Source organism: Oncorhynchus mykiss, chromosome 1, assembly GCF_013265735.2.
Source record: "Oncorhynchus mykiss isolate Arlee chromosome 1, USDA_OmykA_1.1, whole genome shotgun sequence".
Lineage (NCBI taxonomy): Eukaryota > Metazoa > Chordata > Actinopteri > Salmoniformes > Salmonidae > Oncorhynchus > Oncorhynchus mykiss.
In genome coordinates, this window is record NC_048565.1 from 16,825,037 (window position 1) to 16,844,518 (window position 19,482).

Below are 19,482 nucleotides of genomic sequence, written 5' to 3' on the forward strand. Positions count from 1 at the left end.
CTATCTATTCTATAAACTTTTTTTGTGTGGATAATATGAATATCTGTCCTATGTAGCCAATCACATACATACCTTGACATGACCTATTCACCTATCACTGTACATGCATTATGACAGCCCTGAGTGACAAATGTAACATTTTCTGTTATTTAAGAATGAAATTAAGATCTGAATGAACAGAAATAACAATGAACAGGAATTAGAATGTTCGTTACCTGCTACTATGTGTTTATTTGTCTATAGCAAAGTGAAGCTTTAATTAGGCAATGAGAGTGACTTACCCATTCCAAAGTGAAGAACATCACCTGAATAGTGGTAGCTGCACGTGTCCCTGCATCAAGTGTCTTTTATGCATAATTTAGCATTATGGTGGATAATCTAACAATATCAATTTGCCATGTCTCACGTTCACATATAAACACTGTTTGCATGGCAATGCATGCAATTAGTAAGATTTTGTTTTTAAACTTATCACCATGGTGCCAAAATCACAAGCAAATATTTGCTGGGGGAGAACCTTTAATGGTGTTAATGTTTCACTGTGGCATATTTTCAGCCATTACAGTGAACCTGTCCTCCCCATTTCTACCTCCACTGATACATTCATGCATTTAGCCATATGCTATCACTGGCAGTATTTCTAGCAGAAAAGATACAAAACAGACATTGACGATAGATTGTTCTTATAAATACATTCTAAAATAATGCACACCTGAGACAGGTATGGTAATAGAAATGACCTCATCAGAACAGTTCACTGAGTCACACCAGCAGGTGGCAGTAAAATTTAATTATCTAAACACCTGGTCCAAGTTAGTGATCGATTGTGTTCGTTTGAGTACAATTTAGTAAATACAGTAAGTAGTATATTGCAACTTTCTATAATCTTACATCTAATTTTGCCCACATTTTGCAACTGTTAGTAGAGTCAGGATTGATGAAACAGATTTGTGCAAGAAAAAAGTGATGCAGGATATGATGTAATATAACTTCCGCCTTGTACAGTCTCTTTTCGTTAAGGCTCAGCCATCGGCCGGGTGGGTGTATATATTTGTCCGTAACAATTTTTGTGAAATTGACTACAAGACGCATTTATTGCGTAATAGAAATACACCAGTGTCCCTCCGCTAAATAACTGTCTAAATATCCATTTGGTTGTCATATGTGAGACGTGTAAAGTCTAAGTATGAGTATTGAAATATAACGAGCTCCAGCATGTGGCAAAGAAGCACCCGCTTGACCGCAGCTGTTGGCTAGTTAGTTAGCTTGCCACAGCTAACGTTAGCTAGTAAGTTAGCAAGATTTTTGGCCGCTCATTCTAAATGCCAAAGGGATAGCTAACTATTCTTCTAATACTTAATGAGCTTATTTTTTTTATTTAGATGTGCCGGGGATTGGCTGACTTGGCTAGCTAACTAGTATGCTAAGTAGATCTGTATCTAGCTACTGCCATCAACTCGCACCATATTTTATCCCAACAGCCTGCCAACATGCAGATCTTCGTGAAGACGTTGACGGGGAAAACAATCACCCTTGAGGTTGAGCCCAGCGATACTATTGAAAATGTCAAGGCCAAGATCCAGGATAAGGAAGGTGTTCTAAGTTTCATTTGATCCGTAATATAGTATGACAAAATGGGCTGTTTTAAATACTTAGGGTAGGTTGCTTTTGCACTGATACTAGGTTTGTGCTGTAGTGATTTCATTAAATCAATATGCTTTTTATTCTCAGGCATTCCACCTGATCAACAGCGTCTGATCTTCGCTGGCAAACAACTTGAGGATGGTCGCACCTTGTCAGACTACAACATCCAGAAAGGTAGGCGATTACGAGTTGACAGTGGGCGCATGTAATGCTGCTCATTAGTTAAGCATCAGCCCTGTGTGAAAACATACCTGTGAACTTTGCATCTATCCACTATGATAATGTTCCCATCCAGAGTCCACCCTTCATCTTGTGCTGCGTCTTCGTGGAGGCATTATCGAGCCATCTTTGAGACAGCTGGCCCAGAAGTACAACTGTGACAAAATGATCTGCCGCAAGTAAGTAGAGCTAAGTACAGTTGCATTAATGGTGGTAATGAACTGTTTTTATAATTAAGGTCAAAGCATATCTTTACACTTAAGTTTCCCTTTTACAGTAAAAAAAAAACATTCATCCACATTTGCGATTGAGGTGACAAATGCAACATCTTTCAGAGCAACTGCAGTAATGTTGCTGTGTACAAAGGAAAACTATTTTTAGTAGACCGGCTAGCGAGGAATGAAAGTGCGCTAGGGCAGTGGCTTAGACCACTGGACCAGTCTTGGCTATACATTTTGCACAGTTCTGAACTTGTGTTGCAGGTGCTACGCTCGCCTCCATCCTCGTGCTGTCAACTGCCGCAAGAAGAAGTGTGGACACACAAACAACCTGCGCCCCAAGAAGAAGCTGAAGTAGACAGTTGGCTTGGTGCTTTTTGTGGAACATAAGCACAACTGTTAAATAAACATACCAAAATGTACTTTGGCTTGCCTTATTTGTCTTGATAATCCAAAATTGTTTTAAAAACAATTTAAAATTAGGGCCTGGATTCAATCAGATTGAGCATTAAACAGCATCTACGTTGCAGATGTTTGAGGTGTAACTGAGCAGCTCCTCTTGTGTGTCACAAACTACTCCTTTTATCCTTACTGCGTAAGAAGTTAAATGGCACTAGATAGTGTAGGCTCTGTCGATGTCAGAACACTGATAGGCATAAATCCCTTGATCAAAATGAACATGCATCAGTCTAATTTGAGTGTTTGAACTTGAAATGCAGCTGCATGTGATTTTGCTGGATATAGTCAGGCCTGGTTTTGTTGCATCCAATGGCAGGGTCTGCAATAAGGTAACACTAGCTTGTGGATTTCAGTGACATAAAAGCCACTTTATACTTGATCCAGTAATGCAGTCCGGAGGGAGGGTGTGAAGAGCTTGGAGGCCAAATCGAGCTTCATTCTGCATCGCAGTGCGCCTCCCCAATTTTGTAACAATATGTAAGGCCCCATATAGCTCAGCATTGACAATGGTTGACTGTAGGTGGGAGCGGTACATCACTTACGTGACAAAAGGCTATCGGAACAAGTTCATAAATAACATATTTGTGATGCTTTGTGTAGGCACTTAAAATAAGTGAACTCCTAGGAAGAGATTGGGATAGATGTGGTAAAGAAATCAATGGAAGCACAGTGGGATAGGATGCTGGATTGGTGCACATTCAAATCTGATATTTGTCATGTAACGCCCAGAATTTGGTTACTAAAATCACTGCAAACCATTTAAAAGTTGTCCTTTTCAGATTTAGACAGTGCTAAATGTTAACTCCCATTTGTATAAACTGGTAGCATACAGAAATCGAGTAGTCAAAAGTACCATTTTAAAAGAGTTACAGTTCATAAGGAAATCAGTCAGTTGAAATGCTCATTAGGCCCTAATCTATAGATTTCACATGACTGGGAATACAGATACTAAAATGAAAAGGCCATGGATCAGAAAGCCAGTCAGTATCTGGTGTAACCACCATTTGCCCCATGCAACGTGACATCTTTTGCATAGTTGATCAGGCTGTTGTGGCCAGTGGAATGTTGTCCCACTCCTCTTTGGCGGGAACTGGAACATGATGTCGTATAAATCGGTCCAGAGCATGCCAAACATGCTCAATGAGTGACAGGCCGTGGAAGAACGGACATTTTCAGCTTCCAGGAATTGTGTGCGGATGAATGGCTGCGGATGAATGGAACAACAATGGGCCTCAGGATCAAGTCACGGTATCCCTGTGCATTTATATTGCCATCGATAAAATGCAATTTTGTTTGTTGTCAGTAGCTTATGGCTGCCCATACCAGAACCCCACCTCCACCATGGGTCGGTCACTCTGTTCACAATGTTGATATACATCAGCAAATTTCTAGCAGTTGAAACCGGGATTCATCCGTGAAGGACACACACTTCTCCAGCGTGACAGTGGCCATTGAAGGTGAGCATTTGCCCACTGATGTCGGTTACAATGCCGAACTGCAGTCCAGTCAAGACCCTGGTGAGGACGACAAGCACGCAGATGAGCTTCCCTGAGTCAGTATCTGACAGGTTGTGCAGACCGACAGTTTTATCGGGTGGCTGGTCTCAGACGATCCCACTGGTGAACAAGCTTGTTATGGAGGTCCTGGGCTGGCGTGGTTACACGTGGTTTGTAGTTGTGAGGCTGTTTGGACATACTGCCAAATTCACTAAAACAACGTTGGTGGCGGCTTATGGTAGAGAAATTAACATTAACTTCTCTGGCAACAGCTCTGGTGGACATTCCTGCAGTCAGCATGCCTTTTGCATGCTCCCTCCAAACTTGAGACATCTGTGGCATTGTGTTATGTGACAAAACTGCACATTTTAGAGTGGCCTTTTAATGTCCCCAGCACAGGGTTCAACTGTGTAATGATCATGCTGTTTAATCAGCTTCTTAATATGCCACACCTGCAGGGTTGGGTAGGTTACTTTCTAAATGTAATCTGTTAGTTCCTAGTTACCTGGCCAAAATTGTCACCAGTAACTTAACATTTGGATTACCCAAACTCAGTAACGTAATCTGATTACATTGTTACTTAACCCCTTAATAGGCATTAGAAGACACAAATGTATGTTACCAATTGAGCATCTATTTCTGGATAAATCAATGTTAAAGTTGACATAGCCATATATGGAGGTAACATTTTATTTTATGGGTTGGTTATGTAGGCTTCTTCTAACAAATCGCTTTCTACTACACATTAAAAACCTGCTTTAGTCATTTCAGTCATTCCAATATGCTATAGGACTTGGAAATATAGATTAGCCAAATTGGTTTTTTTTACACCTCTATTTAACTAGGCAATTCAGTTAAGAACAAATTCTTATTTTCAATGACGGCCTAGGAACAGTGGGTTAACTACCTGTTCAGGAGCAGAAGGACAGATTTGTACCTTGTCAGCTCGGGGGTTTGAACATGCAACCTTCCGGTTACTAGGCTACCATGCCGTTTAACCTGAGCATAAATGATTTATTAGATTTGCACATGCAATATAGACTTTTCTATTGTGTTGACAAATGTACGTTTGTTTATCCCATGTGTAACTCTGTTGTTTGTGTCGCACTGCTTTGCTCTATCTTGGCCAGGTTGCAGTAGTAAATGAGAACTTGTTCTCAACTGGCCTACCTGGTTGAATAAAGGTGAAATAAAAACAATTTGCCCGCTGTTTATGATTTTGTTGTCATGGACGACTGATTGGTGTCATTGATTAGAGTTGAAAAATAAATGCTGCGATTATGGAATGGCATGCTTTGAGTACTACTGAAGTGCTATTTACATGTGAAAAATAATACCATATGCTGGATTTGCTATAGGCCTATTGTTTACATTTTTGTTGTTGACACTTTGATATCTTGATAATATGCAGATGTTTAAAGGGCAAATCTACAGATGAAACAATAACAAAACGGACACCTCGCCTCTGTTTTGGTAAAAAGCTGAGGGATGGGCCTGGAGAAATGTAATCACTCTCAGATTAATAAACAGAGATATGGATGCAAGGACTGACCATCCCTAAGCTTTTATATTTTATATTTTTCAAAGTAGCCACCCTTTGCCAAGAGTGTGCAAAGCTGTCATCAAGGAAATCTCATCCAGCTTCATGAGATAGTCACCTGGAATGCATTTCAATTAACAGATGTGCCTTGTTAAAAGTTAATTTGTGTTATTTATTTCCTTCTTAATGTGTTTGAGCAAATCAGTTGTGTTGTGACAAGGTAGGGGTGCTATACAGAAGATATCCCTATTTGACCAAAAGACCAAGTCCATATTATGGCAAGAACAGCTCAAACTTAGTGCAAAATACACAAACAATAGCCTATGTTGAGGTAAAAATCTGAGTATAATGCTTGTATGGATGTTAACCCCAATACATGTTCATTTCGTCATCAATTCGGTGGCTGTACAGCATTTAATGCGATGCGGTCTCTGCAGAAGTCAGAGCATTCATACTTCTTGTGCTTCGCAGAGCTGTTGTCAAGGAAGTGAGTATGTGTTTATACAGGATCTCCTGACCCCACCTAGCGTCAACCAATCATGTCAATGCGGAGCCATACGGAGCCCACCACATTTTTACAAAATTTGGGAGGTGCACAGCGATGTGGTACAGAGCTTGATTTGGCCTGCGCAAGCCCCCGTGTCAAACCTGCCGTAGCAAGCATAAATTGGCAGTCAAAACGGTTCGGAGGTATATTATGATGAAATTTACTATTTGGACTTTGGCAGGGGTTTTTGGCTGTTCGTGCACCTTTTTTTCTTTCTTTAGGCAAGTCTTAAATTCGGTAGCCTAAGTATACGCCCCTTCGTAGGTCGGGATGCCTTGTAAGGATCCGATGGCGAGTGCATAATCCACCTCTACCGTCAGTCCTATTAGCCAAAGTGCAATCATTGGATAATAAGACGGATGGGCTCCAATCAAGACTATCCTACCAACGGGACATTAAAAACTGTAATAACTTAGGATTCAACGAGTCGTGGATGGATGACATGGATAACATACAGCTGGCTTGGTTTTCGGTGCCTGGGGTGGCGGTCTGTGTCCATTTGTAAATAACAGCTGGTGCACGAAATATAATATTAAGGAAGTCTCAAGGTTTTACTCGCCTGAGGTAGAGTATCTCATGATTAGCTGAAGAGCACACTATTTACCATGAGAGTTTAAATCTATATTTTTCGTAGCTGTCTATTAACCACCACAAACCCAATACTGGCACTAAGACGGCACTCAACGACCTATATAAGGCCAAATCAAACAAGAAAATGCTCCAGAGGAGGCACTCCTAGTGGCCGGTGACTTTAATGCAGGGAAACTTAAATCCGTTTTACTCAATTTCTACCAGCCTGTTACATGTGCAACCAGATGGGAAAAAAATCTCTCGACCACCTTTACTCCACACACAGAGACGTGTACAAAGCTCCCCCTCACCCTCCATTTGGCAAATCTGACCATAACTCTATATTCCTGATTCCTGTTTACAAGCAAAAACTAAAGCAGGTAGTACCAGTGACTTGCTCAATACGGAAGTGGTCAGATGATGCAGATGCTAAGCTACTGGACTGTTTTGCTAGCACAGACTGGAAAATGTTCCGGGATTCTTCTGATTGCATTGAGAAGTACACCACATCAGTCACTGGCTTCATCAATAAGTGCATCGATGACGTCGTCCCAACAGTGACTGTACATACAGTGCCTTGCGAAAGTATTCGGCCCCCTTGAACTTTGCGACCTTTTGCCACATTTCAGGCTTCAAACATAAAGATATAAAACTGTATTTTTTTGTGAAGAATCAACAACAAGTGGGACACAATCATGAAGTGGAACGACATTTATTGGATATTTCAAACTTTTTTAACCAATCAAAAACTGAAAAATTTGGCGTGCAAAATTATTCAGCCCCCTTAAGTTAATACTTTGTAGCGCCACCTTTTGCTGCGATTACAGCTGTAAGTCTCTATCAGTTTTGCACATCGAGAGACTGACATTTTTTCCCGTTCCTCCTTGCAAAACAGCTCGAGCTCAGTGAGGTTGGATGGAGAGCATTTGTGAACAGCAGTTTTCAGTTCTTTCCACAGATTCTCGATTGAATTCAGGTCTGGACTTTGACTTGGCCATTCTAACACCTGGATATGTTCATTTTTGAACCATTCCATTGTAGATTTTGCTTTATGTTTTGGATCATTGTCTTGTTGGAAGACAAATCTCCGTCCTAGTCTCAGGTCTTTTGCAGACTCCATCAGGTTTTCTTCCAGAATGGTCCTGTATTTGGCTCCATCCATCTTCCCATCAATTTTAACCATCTTCCCTGTCCCTGCTGAAGAAAAGCAGGCCCAAACCATGATGCTGCCACCACCATGTTTGACAGTGGGGATGGTGTGTTCAGCTGTGTTGCTTTTACGCCAAACATAACGTTTTGCATTGTTGCCAAAAAGTTCAATTTTGGTTTCATCTGACCAGAGCACCTTCTTCCACATGTTTGGTGTGTCTCCCAGGTGGCTTGTGGCAAACTTTAAACAACACTTTTTATGGATATCTTTAAGGAATGGCTTTCTTCTTGCCACTCTTCCATAAAGGCCAGATTTGTGCAATATACGACTGATTGTTGTCCTATGGACAGAGTCTCCCACCTCAGCTGTAGATCTCTGCAGTTCATCCAGAGTGATCATGGGCCTCTTGGCTGCATCTCTGATCAGTCTTCTCCTTGTATGAGCTGAAAGTTTAGAGGGACGGCCAGGTCTTGGTAGATTTGCAGTGGTCTGATACTCCTTCCATTTCAATATTATCGCTTGCACAGTGCTCCTTGGGATGTTTAAAGCTTGGGAAATCTTTTTGTATCCAAATCCGGCTTTAAACTTCACAACAGTATCTCGGACCTGCCTGGTGTGTTCCTTGTTCTTCATGATGCTCTCTGCGCTTTTAACGGACCTCTGAGACTATCACAGTGCAGGTGCATTCATACGGAGACTTGATTACACACAGGTGGATTGTATTTATCATCATTAGTCATTTAGGTCAACATTGGATCATTCAGAGATCCTCACTGAACTTCTGGAGAGAGTTTGCTGCACTGAAAGTAAAGGGGCTGAATAATTTTGCACGCCCAATTTTTCAGTTTTTGATTTGTTAAAAAAGTTTGAAATATCCAATAAATGTCGTTCCACTTCATGATTGTGTCCCACTTGTTGTTGATTCTTCACAAAAAAATACAGTTTTATATCTTTATGTTTGAAGCCTGAAATGTGGCAAAAGGTCGCAAAGTTCAAGGGGGCCGAATACTTTCGCAAGGCACTGTACATACTCAAACCAAAAGCCATGGAGTACAGGCAACATCTGCACTGAGCTAAAGGGTAGAGCTGCCGCTTTCAAGGAGTGGGACTCTAACCCGGAAGCTTATATGAAATCCCGCTATGCCGTCCGACGAACCATCAAACAGGCAAAGCGTCAATACAGGACTAAGATTGAATCGTACCACACCGGCTCCTACCCTTGTTGGATGTGGCAGGGCTTGCAAACTATTACGGACTACAAAGGGAAGCACTGCCACGAGCTGCCCACTATCACGAGCATACCAGATGAGCTAAATTACTTCTATGCCCGCTTCGAGGAAAGCAACACTGAAGCATGCATGAGAGCATCAGCTGTTCTGGACAACTGTGTGATCACTGTCTCCGTAGCCAATGTGAGTAAGACCTTTAAACAGGTCAACATTCACAAGGCCGCAGGGTCAGACGGATTACCAGGACGTGTACTCCGAGCATGCGTTGACCAACTGGCAAGTGTCTTCACTGACATTTTCAACCTGTCCCTGACGAGTCTGTAATACCAACATGTTTCGAGAAAACCACCATAGGCTCTGTGCCTAAGAACACCAGAGTAACCTGCCTAAATGACTACTGACCTGTAGCACTCACATCTGGAGCCAGGAAGTGCTTTTGAAAGGCTGGTCATGGCTCACAACACCATTACCGCCTCAAAAGATCAGAAGCTTATGCAATCTCTATTGCACTCCACACTGCCCTTTCCATCCTGGACAAAAGGAATACCTACAGTGCCTTGCGAAAGTAATCGGCCCCCTTGAACTTTGCGACCTTTTGCCACATTTCAGGCTTCAAACATAAAGATATAAAACTGTATTTTTTTGTGAAGAATCAACAACAAGTGGGACACAATCATGAAGTGGAACGACATTTATTGGATATTTCAAACATTTTTAACAAATCAAAAACTGAAAAATTGGGCGTGCAAAATTATTCAGCCCCTTTACTTTCAGTGCAGCAAACTCTCTCCAGAAGTTCAGTGAGGATCTCTGAATGATCCAATGTTGACCTAAATGACTAATGATGATAAATACAATCAACCTGTGTGTAATCAAGTCTCCGTATAAATGCACCTGCACTGTGATAGTCTCAGAGGTCCGTTAAAAGCGCAGAGAGCATCATGAAGAACAAGGAACACACCAGGCAGGTCCGAGATACTGTTGTGAAGTTTAAAGCCGGATTTGGATACAAAAAGATTTCCCAAGCTTTAAACATCCCAAGGAGCACTGTGCAAGCGATAATATTGAAATGGAAGGAGTATCAGACCACTGCAAATCTACCAAGACCTGGCCGTCCCTCTAAACTTTCAGCTCATACAAGGAGAAGACTGATCAGAGATGCAGCCAAGAGGCCCATGATCACTCTGGATGAACTGCAGAGATCTACAGCTGAGGTGGGAGACTCTGTCCATAGGACAACAATCAGTCGTATATTGCACAAATCTGGCCTTTATGGAAGAGTGGCAAGAAGAAAGCCATTTCTTAAAGATATCCATAAAAAGTGTTGTTTAAAAGTTTGCCACAAGCCACCTGGGAGACACACCAAACATGTGGAAGAAGGTGCTCTGGTCAGATGAAACCAAAATTGAACTTTTTGGCAACAATGCAAAACGTTATGTTTGGCGTAAAAGCAACACAGCTGAACACACCATCCCCACTGTCAAACATGGTGGTGGCAGCATCATGGTTTGGGCCTGCTTTTCTTCAGCAGGGACAGGGAAGATGGTTAAAATTGATGGGAAGATGGATGGAGCCAAATACAGGACCATTCTGGATGAAAACCTGATGGAGTCTGGTCTACAATGGAATGGTTCAAAAATAAACATATCCAGGTGTTAGAATGGCCAAGTCAAAGTCCAGACCTGAATCCAATCGAGAATCTGTGGAAAGAACTGAAAACTGCTGTTCACAAATGCTCTCCATCCAACCTCACTGAGCTCGAGCTGTTTTGCAAGGAGGAATGGGAAAAAAATTCAGTATCTCGATGTGCAAAACTGATAGAGACATACCCCAAGCGACTTACAGCTGTAATCGCAGCAAAAGGTGGCGCTACAAAGTATTAACTTAAGGGGGCTGAATAATTTTGCTCGCCCAATTTTTCAGTTTTTGATTTGTTAAAAAAGTTTGAAATATCCAATAAATGTCGTTCCACTTCATGATTGTGTCCCACTTGTTGTTGATTCTTCACAAAAAAATACAGTTTTATATCTTTATGTTTGAAGCCTGAAATGTGGCAAAAGGTCGCAAAGTTCAAGGGGGCCGAATACTTTCGCAAGGCACTGTATGTGAGAATGCTATTCATTAACTACAGCTCAGCATTTAACACCATAGCTCATCACTAAGCTAAATACCCTGTGACTAAGCACCTGGATCCTGGACTTCCTGATGGACCTCCCCCAGGTGGTAAGGGTAGATAACAACACATCTGCCACGCTGATCCTCAACACGGGGGCCACTCAGGGGTGCGTGCACAGTCACCTTCATGACTGCATGGCCAAGCATGACTCCAACACCATCATTAAGTTTGCCGACGACACAACAGTGATCACCGACAACGATGAGACAGCCTATAGGGAGGAGGTCAGAGACCTGGCAGTGTTGTGCCGGGATAACAACCTCTCCCTCAACTTGATCAAGACAAAGGAGATGATTGTGGACTACAGGAAAAGGAGGACCGAGCACGCCCCCATTCTTATCGACAGGGCTGTAGTGGAGCAGGTTAAGAGCTTCAAGTTCCTTGGGGTCCACATCACTAAGGAACTATCATGGTCCAAACACATCAAGACAGTCATGAAGAGGGCACGATAAAGCTTACTCCCCCTTGGGAAAATGAAAAGATTTGGCATGGGTCCTCAGATCCTCAAAAAGTACAGCTGCACCATCGAGAGCATGGTTGCATCTCCTCCTGGTATGGCAACTGCTCAGCCTCCAACCACAATACACTACAGAGGGTAGTACATAACTGGGGCCAAGCTTCCTGCCATCCAGGACCCATAAACCAGGTGGTGTCAGAGGAAGGCCCTAAATATTGCCAAAGATTCCAGCCACCCTAGTCATAGATTGTTCTCTCTGCTATCGCATGGCAAGCGGTACCAGAGTGCCAAGTCTAGGTCTAAACGGCTTCTACCTCCAAGCCATAAGACTCAGCTAATCAAATGGCTACACAGACTATTTGCATTGCCCCCCTCCATTATATTCTTGTTGCTCTTTAATTATTTATTTTTTACTTCAATTTATTTTAGTAAATACTTTAACACTTATTTGTAAGAAAGCATTCACCATTAAAAAAAGTATTTTATTTTACAAATATTTCACTGGATGTTTAAACGTGACGTATCCGCTTAGTTTCCACTCACCAGAGAGGAAGCTCACTGGCAGGCAGTGGGAGAAGATGGAAGATGGATTTTGGCCGACATTCTGCAAATGTTCTCAATACAGTTGTCTGTTCCCCAAACTAGAATCTGTTCCCATTAGACCACAGCCTGTCGTTTCCATCTTGGTTTTGTTATAAAACAAATAGTTGACAAAGCTATGCTAATGTCAATCTGATTAAATCTAGCACTAAATGTTTTCTTGGGACAGTCTGTTGAATTGATGTTGACTAGAGAAACTTTTTGTTTATTCAAAATTCAGTCCTTCATCAGAGCATGGACAGCTCCAAAAAGATTGACAAATCAAGGTGACTCGCATACATACTTGCATGGAACAATTCATGCAAAGGAAACCAACAAGCTGACAAAAGCACAATGCTCTTGTGCTTGATGATCTTGAGTGCAGTAGACAGGATTTTTTATTAGAGATTGAAAAACAGGGCTCTTGTTCAAAACTAAATGGAACATCTCTCCCAAATTACTGGCAAGTCAAATATTCAGACCCCTAAGCTAAGGGGAATTCATAAAAAACAAATCTGTTAAATGACTGATGTGGCAGTCGGTGTTTGACTTGGACTGAAATAGGTTCTGGTACTCATTTTGGGTGCTGGTGCTGCTTATATTTAGGTGCAGGAGCTCCACAATACTTTTGAGCTAATATTCTATAGGAGGTGCAGGAGTTCTAGCAGAAGAACATTTAGGTGCCGGTTCTCAGCTCCGGTGAGCGCATGCCCAAGTCAAGCACTGGTGTCAGTCGATTATTTTCTCAAGATATCTGTAGTTCATTGTTAATTGGCTACTACAATTAATCAAATACATAGCATTGAAAAATAACCAAATTTTTGCAAACGTTTAATGTTGAACTGTACACAAAGATTTTAGTTACACATACAATAACTTCCATTTTCAATATTATAAACATGGGTTCCTCCTATGCTGAAAGTAAGGTCAAATCAGGCAAGTGTGTTGTTCAGTGTGATTAGTAAGGCCCTGTTTTAATACTGGAAAAATGATTACTTTACTCCCTTGTGAAATTACAGGAAAATACAACAAATATACACCACATTTCACCCATCCAATAATGTTTTATGATTACTTCATAGGTGTGTGTGTGTGTGTGTGTGGGGGGGGGGGGGGGGTGATAATTTTTTACAGTATTTGAACACGCTCAAACACTGGATGAATTAAGAAATCAGTTTGCTGAGGTATTTTAGGTATTGGTGGTGGTCAAAAAAGCCCCATTTCCACTGGCACTTAAAATTAGGGCCAAATTCGATCTGGCTTGAATGCAATTCTCAAATTCCAGCTGAGTCGAGGGAAACTCGGGCTAGCGCAGCCCAGTTCCACAACTGGTGCCAGCCCGAATAGAATTCAGGCTGAACCCATTACTATGCAACCACCAGTTTGATCACTGCTGGATGCTGACACCAAGTTTAGCTAGTCTGGGATTGTTCCTGTTAGCTAGCACATGGAAAAGCAGTACTGCAGTAGTCAGACATGATACGAATTACCACCATATCTGGATCCTTCATAAATGTTTTGCACTACACAATCAACTTTCATGAGAACAATCAGCCCTCAAACGCTAGCTAGCAAATCAGAGTTGAAACAAGCTAGCTAGAAACTTTAGCTGGCCAGGTCGTATTTAAAGCTACATTCTATCAAACCTGTCGTCTGGTTTGCTAGCTAGCTAATTGCCAATGCCATTGTAAGCGAGGTAGGAATTCAGCTAGGTAACGTTAGCCTGTTATGCTAGCGATGACACGAACCATTTAGCTAGCTAGCGTTAGCAAGCTAAATACAAGGCAGAGTCTGGCTGGCACTGGCAAGAGGAGTATGGTGTAACGTTAGTTACAGCATGGTGAGCATTAATTAAATAATTTAACATATTGCTGAAGCTAGCAACATTAGCGAAGCCAGCTGCACAGTCATATATTGGCTACCTAGCAACATGGCATCATTTCGAATTTCTGGAGGCAGTGGAAACGCAATTCGAGCTAGCCCCGTTGCCTATGGAAAACAGGGCTTAAAACTTGTGAATATGAAGAGGATAAGGATAAGAGATCCTACTCTCAATTTTAATGACAGAAAAATTCCATAGACAATTCAAGTTATTTTTTCATTATCTTATCGTGCAGTCCAGTCAGTACAGAACGAGTGTGCTACGTGGGTAAGAAAAGTAAGTGCATCTTTGGTACTGCATTTTGTATTGTTAACATTTTTGGGAGGGCCACTGTTTTCTCCAGAAGGTCAGAGATGGGCTAGTAAAACGACCATGTTACAAAAACGAAGAATATAGGCATCATGACGTACACAGAGCAGGTGAAACTTTCCGATTATCCTCACATCAATTGTTGGATTAAAATTGATAGTCAGTAACACTTCTAGGTAGTCAATGTGCATTTGAAGCAAAATGAGAAACCACACTGTTCAACAGAATACAATTGAAGTTTGTATAAATTAACAAAAATATGCTTTGGTGATGCTACATAACCTACAGAGTACTTGTCAAAAAATAGTATTGCTAATTCAACACTGATTTAACCTTATTTGTACTTAATACCAAGAAAAAATGCCTCAAAGTCGAGGTCAGAAGAAAATCACTTGGTGTGCATCAGTGAAAGTTCAGATACCAAGTTAGCTATATGTATTGAATCAAGTACAGGGCATATTTACTAATAACACTACTTGTGCTTTTAATAAATCTATTTGTAAACGATTGCACATTGGATAATGCGCATAACTCACATTACTGTACTTGGCAAGGTTATTTGCTGAGTTCATGCAGTTTTGGTGATAAGCCCTCTGCAGCTCATCATTCTGCAGTAACGTCTCTGTAGGATCACCAAATCATTATTATGGCAACTGTTGATGTAATACAATACATAAGAAAATAGAAGTTAACTTATTCATCATATTGACAAATGTAAACAATAATTAGGCACCTACATTTTTAAGCGCAACCCCAGATTCAATTCAACTACGTTTGAAGTTTAAGACCCTCTATAAAAGGAGGTTGACAGAATCATAACCTAACTACATTTACATGAAAATGGTGTAAAGGTCAACAGAAGAATGTTTAAATAGAAAAACAGACCCTGTGGATTATGCTCCCAGCCTCCCACCTAACAATATAACTGATTCTTATGTACAGCTGCAACAGGTGAAGTCAAGGTGCTACTCTCATTCACTGCAGTTATGTGCTTAATAAGAAAACATTGTTCTGAAAGAGCTTAAATTTTCCTTCCTTGTCCATCGCCCCCAAAACATCTGTCATTGTGGTGCGCTATTTGCTGATGAGCTTGGCCAAGCTCTGTCGCAGGTCATTCAGGTCGTATATCTTGACCCCAAGGACGTCGACGACCCGCTGAACCTCACTCTGCCCCTGTTTCCGCTCCTCCAGAGTGGAAGCTAGAGTCTGCTCGGCGCTCTCCACCCGTTGCTCCAGTTCTGCGTTTCGGGTCTCCAGATCCTAGAAGGTCCACAAGTGACAGAGGACTACAGATCAATTCATGTTAAAATGGTCAATGTCATATCAATTGCCCACCCTGCTTTGTTGCATACCCTTTGAAAACTCTCACAGAGCCCTTAAAGCAGTTGATAATCACTGGTGTTCAGTATTCACTAGTGTACAGAAGCCAAACATGCATGTTCTAACCCAATTCCCCAAACTCACATGAAGTCTCTGAACAGCCTCTTCTCTCTCTTTCTCCAACTCGTGGATATCTGATTTCCTGCTATGTAGATTGTGGATTATCTAAAAAAAGAAACCACAAATACAGTAATCCTTTGGTTTTTTATTAGGATACCCATTAGCTGTTGAAAGCAGCAGCTACTCTTCCTGGGGTCCACAAAGGACTGTAGTGGTTAGAGCGTTAGGCCAGTAACCGAAAGATAGCTGGTTCAAATACCCAAGCCAACAAGGTGAAAAATCTGCCGATGCACTTAACCCTAGTTTGCTCCAGGGGTGCTGTAATACTATGGCTGCCCCTGTAAAACAACACCTTTCACTGCACCTATCTGGTCAGTGTGTGACAAAAAATAAACATCTAAATATATGTTTTCTCTGAACTCTATCGAATCATAAACATTTTTATCCACATATTTATTCCTTTTTTAAAAAGAGATGTCAAATCATCTCTTGTGTAGCCTGGAAGATTTTGTCAAACTTTGGGACATCTTGCTGTTACTGAAATTTCCCTCATGGGCTCCAGTACAAAGTGACCTTGTATGAGTCATCCTTGCTGAAGTTTTGCTTGTTTAGATTGTAAAAGAATGTGAAGGTTTGAGAGAGCACTACAATGCCACAAGGAAACGGATCCATTTAGATACCGTGCCTTCAGAAAGTATTCAACCACCTTGACTTTTTCAAAAGTTTGTTGTGTCATGTTCTTCCACACCGATCTCGACAAACTATTTCTGTATGGACCTCGCTTCGGGCATGGGGGCATTGTCATGCTGAAACATAAAAGGGCCTTCCACAAACATTTGCCACAAAATTGGAAGCACAGAATCGTCGAGAATGAAGCGTGATTCATCACTCTAGAAAACGCGTCTCCACTGCTCCAGAGTCCAATGGCGGCAAGCTTGGCACCACTCCAGCCGACGCTTGGCATCGCGCATGGTGATCTTAGACTTGTGTGCAGCTGCTCAGCAATGGAAACCCATTTCATGAAGCTCCCGACAAACAGAGGCAGTTTGGAATGCAGTAGTGAGTGTTGCAACCGAGGACAGACAATTTTTTACACGCTATGCGCTTCAGCACTCTGGGATCCCGTTCTGTGAGCTTGTATGCTTTACCACTTTCCGGGTGAGTCTTTGTTGCTCCTAGATGTTTCCACTCCACAATAACAGCACTTACAGTTGACCGGTGCAGCTCTTACAGGGCAGAAATTTGACTTGTTGTAAAGGTGGCATCCTATGACGGTGCCACGTTGAAAGTCAATGAGCTCTTCAGTAAGGCCATTCTAATGCCAATGTTTGTCTATGGAGATTGCATGGCGGTGTGCTTGATTTTATACACCTGCCAGCAACATGTGTGGCTGAAATAGCCCAAATCCACTAATTTGATGGTGTCCACATTCACTACATGGCCAAAAGTATGTTGAATAAACCAGGGAGGCTTTCCAATGCCTTGCAAAGAAGGGCACATATTGGTAGATGGGTAAAAAAAAAAATACTAGACACTACATATCCCTTTAAGCAGGGTGAAATTATTAATTAGGCTTTGGATGGTGTATCAATACACCCAGTCAATACAAAGATACAGGCGTCATTCCTAACTTAGTTGTCGGAGAGGAAGGAAAACACTCAGGGATTTCACCATGAGGCGCATAGTAATTCTTTAACAGCTACAGAGTTTAATGGCTGTGATAAGAGAAACTTGCTAATGGATTAACAGCATGGTAGTTACTCCACAATACTAACCTAAATGACAGAGTGAAAAGAAGGAAGCCTGTACAGAGTACAAATATTCCAAAACATGCATCCTGTTTGCAACAAGGCACATAAGTAATATTGCAAAGAATGTGTCAAAGAGATGAACTTTTTTTCCTGAATAAAAAGCATTATGTTTGGGGCAAATCCAACACATTACTGAGTACCATTCTTCATATTTTCAAGCATAGTGGTGGCTGCATCATGTTATGGGTATGCTTGTCATCAGCAAGGACGAGGGGATTTTTTTTAGGATAAAATAAATGAAATAGAGCTGAACATAGGCAAAATCTTAGGAAATTCCTGGTTCAGTCTGCTTTCCAACAGACACTGGGAGACAAATTCACCTTTCAGCAGGACAGTAACTTAAAACAAAAGGCCAAATCTAAACTGTTCTTGAGTAGCCTAGTTACAGTTTTGACTTAAATTAGCTTGTAAATCTATGGAAAGACTTAAATTGTTATCTAGCAACGATCAACAACCAACTTGACAGAGTTTGAAGAATAAAAAAAGGGGCAAATATTGTACAGTCCAGGTATGCAAAGCTCTTAGACTTACCCAAAAAGACTCACAGCTGTAATTGCTGCCAAATATGCTTCTAACATGATTAAATCAAGATCAGTGTTTTATTTTTCATAAAGTTTTTAAAATTCTTCTTCCACTTTGACAGAGTATATATAGATCAACAAAAAAAAACATTTAATGCAACAAAATATGGAAAAGTCAATGGGGTTGAATACTTTCTGAAGGCATGAAAATGTGCTACCCTATTTTCAGAATGTTTTGGGCGTTGTCATTACTCATAGCACTCTTGAGCAGTAGACCAAGTTTGTAGCTGCTCCAAAATAACTGTACTTTCTCAAAATCTAATAAATCAGATTGTTTGGATGACTGACAGGTTTTCCATAATGCAGCTGGGATTCATATAATCCATCCAATATAGATATACCTAAAGCAATTTCCTTTGAACAAGAGGTGGAATTTACAGTATGCAAAATACCTCTACCAAGGCTTTCTACTTCCAGATGGGAAGTGCTTTAAAAAGAACTCAAGAACGACTTGTTTTTTGAGATTCTCAAGCAAAAACCTGTGTTTATACCTCACTAGTTTCTTTCAACGGCACTGTCTAGAGAGCCTAGAAGCCTGGCTCCTTGAGGTTAGCAGTACCTGGTTGCCTAGAAGAGGGTCAGAGCCCCAAGCCTTACCTGGTCTTTTTCTTTGAGCAAGGCTTCCAGCTCCTCCAATGACTGGGTCAGCTCATCCCTCGTCTCAGACCCACTGGGACCAGGCCCTCCACTCTGAGCCTCCAGCTCTGCCACCTGCAAACACACAACAACAGAGAGTGACAGACGGAGGGAAAGGAAGAGAGAGAATAACACTAAATAAGGAGTTTTTCAATCCTAGTGTATATGCAATGACAGTGGATGGTTGAACATTAGTTCCTCTCGGCGGTCAGCTATGACGTGTTAAAAGGACCACAATAACACAGAATACATCACTATGGAGACATTTTACTAATTGCCAGAAGGGTTTCAATAGCTTCAAGTTCCTCTGTGTCCAAATTACTAAAGACTTAAAATGGTCCAAACACACGCGCATAGTTGTGAAGAAGGCGTGACAGTGCCTCTTCCCCCTCAGGAGGTTGAAAAAGTTTGGCATGGGCCCTGAAATCCTCAAACAGTTCTAAAGCTGTACCATTGAGAGCATTTTTACTGGCTGCATCAGTGCCTGTTATGGCAATAGCACCGCCCTCGATCGTATGATGCTATAGTTCGCCTTGCAG

General features: G+C 41.4%; 2 protein-coding genes across 6 annotated transcripts in view; one reads left to right on the forward strand and one right to left on the reverse strand.

The window, feature by feature from the left end:
* The first annotated feature begins 983 nt into the window (after positions 1-983).
* LOC100135798 (ubiquitin) lies at positions 984-2,503 on the forward strand. Of its 3 annotated transcripts, none has more exons than XM_021603690.2 (5): positions 984-1,037; positions 1,482-1,593; positions 1,732-1,818; positions 1,940-2,042; positions 2,346-2,503. In XM_021603690.2, the coding sequence occupies exons 2-5, from the start codon at positions 1,491-1,493 to the stop codon at positions 2,437-2,439; spliced, it is 387 nt and encodes a 128-aa protein (XP_021459365.1). In that variant the 5' UTR covers positions 984-1,037; positions 1,482-1,490; the 3' UTR covers positions 2,440-2,503.
* A 10,595-nt stretch (positions 2,504-13,098) lies between these two features.
* LOC110492105 (homer protein homolog 3) overlaps positions 13,099-19,482 on the reverse strand; it is a 33,858-nt gene continuing 27,474 nt past the window's right edge. For all 3 annotated transcript variants that reach the window (XM_021566330.2, XM_021566250.2, XM_021566167.2), the window contains 3 exons: positions 18,905-19,018; positions 15,940-16,020; positions 13,099-15,735 (listed from right to left, as the gene is read on the reverse strand). In XM_021566330.2, coding sequence (XP_021422005.2) covers positions 15,550-15,735; positions 15,940-16,020; positions 18,905-19,018 — 381 coding nt within the window. In that variant the 3' untranslated portion in view covers positions 13,099-15,549. The remainder of the gene's footprint in view (positions 15,736-15,939; positions 16,021-18,904; positions 19,019-19,482) is intronic.

Excerpts from the sequence above, each read along its gene's own strand:
- LOC100135798 (XM_021603690.2), top strand. The coding sequence starts at position 1,491 with ATGCAGATCTTCGTGAAGACGTTGACGGGGAAAACAATCACCCTTGAG. Across the intron at positions 1,594-1,731 it reads CAAGATCCAGGATAAGGAAG|GCATTCCACCTGATCAACAG; the intron begins GTGTTCTAAGTT and ends TTTTATTCTCAG. Across the intron at positions 1,819-1,939 it reads AGACTACAACATCCAGAAAG|AGTCCACCCTTCATCTTGTG; the intron begins GTAGGCGATTAC and ends GTTCCCATCCAG.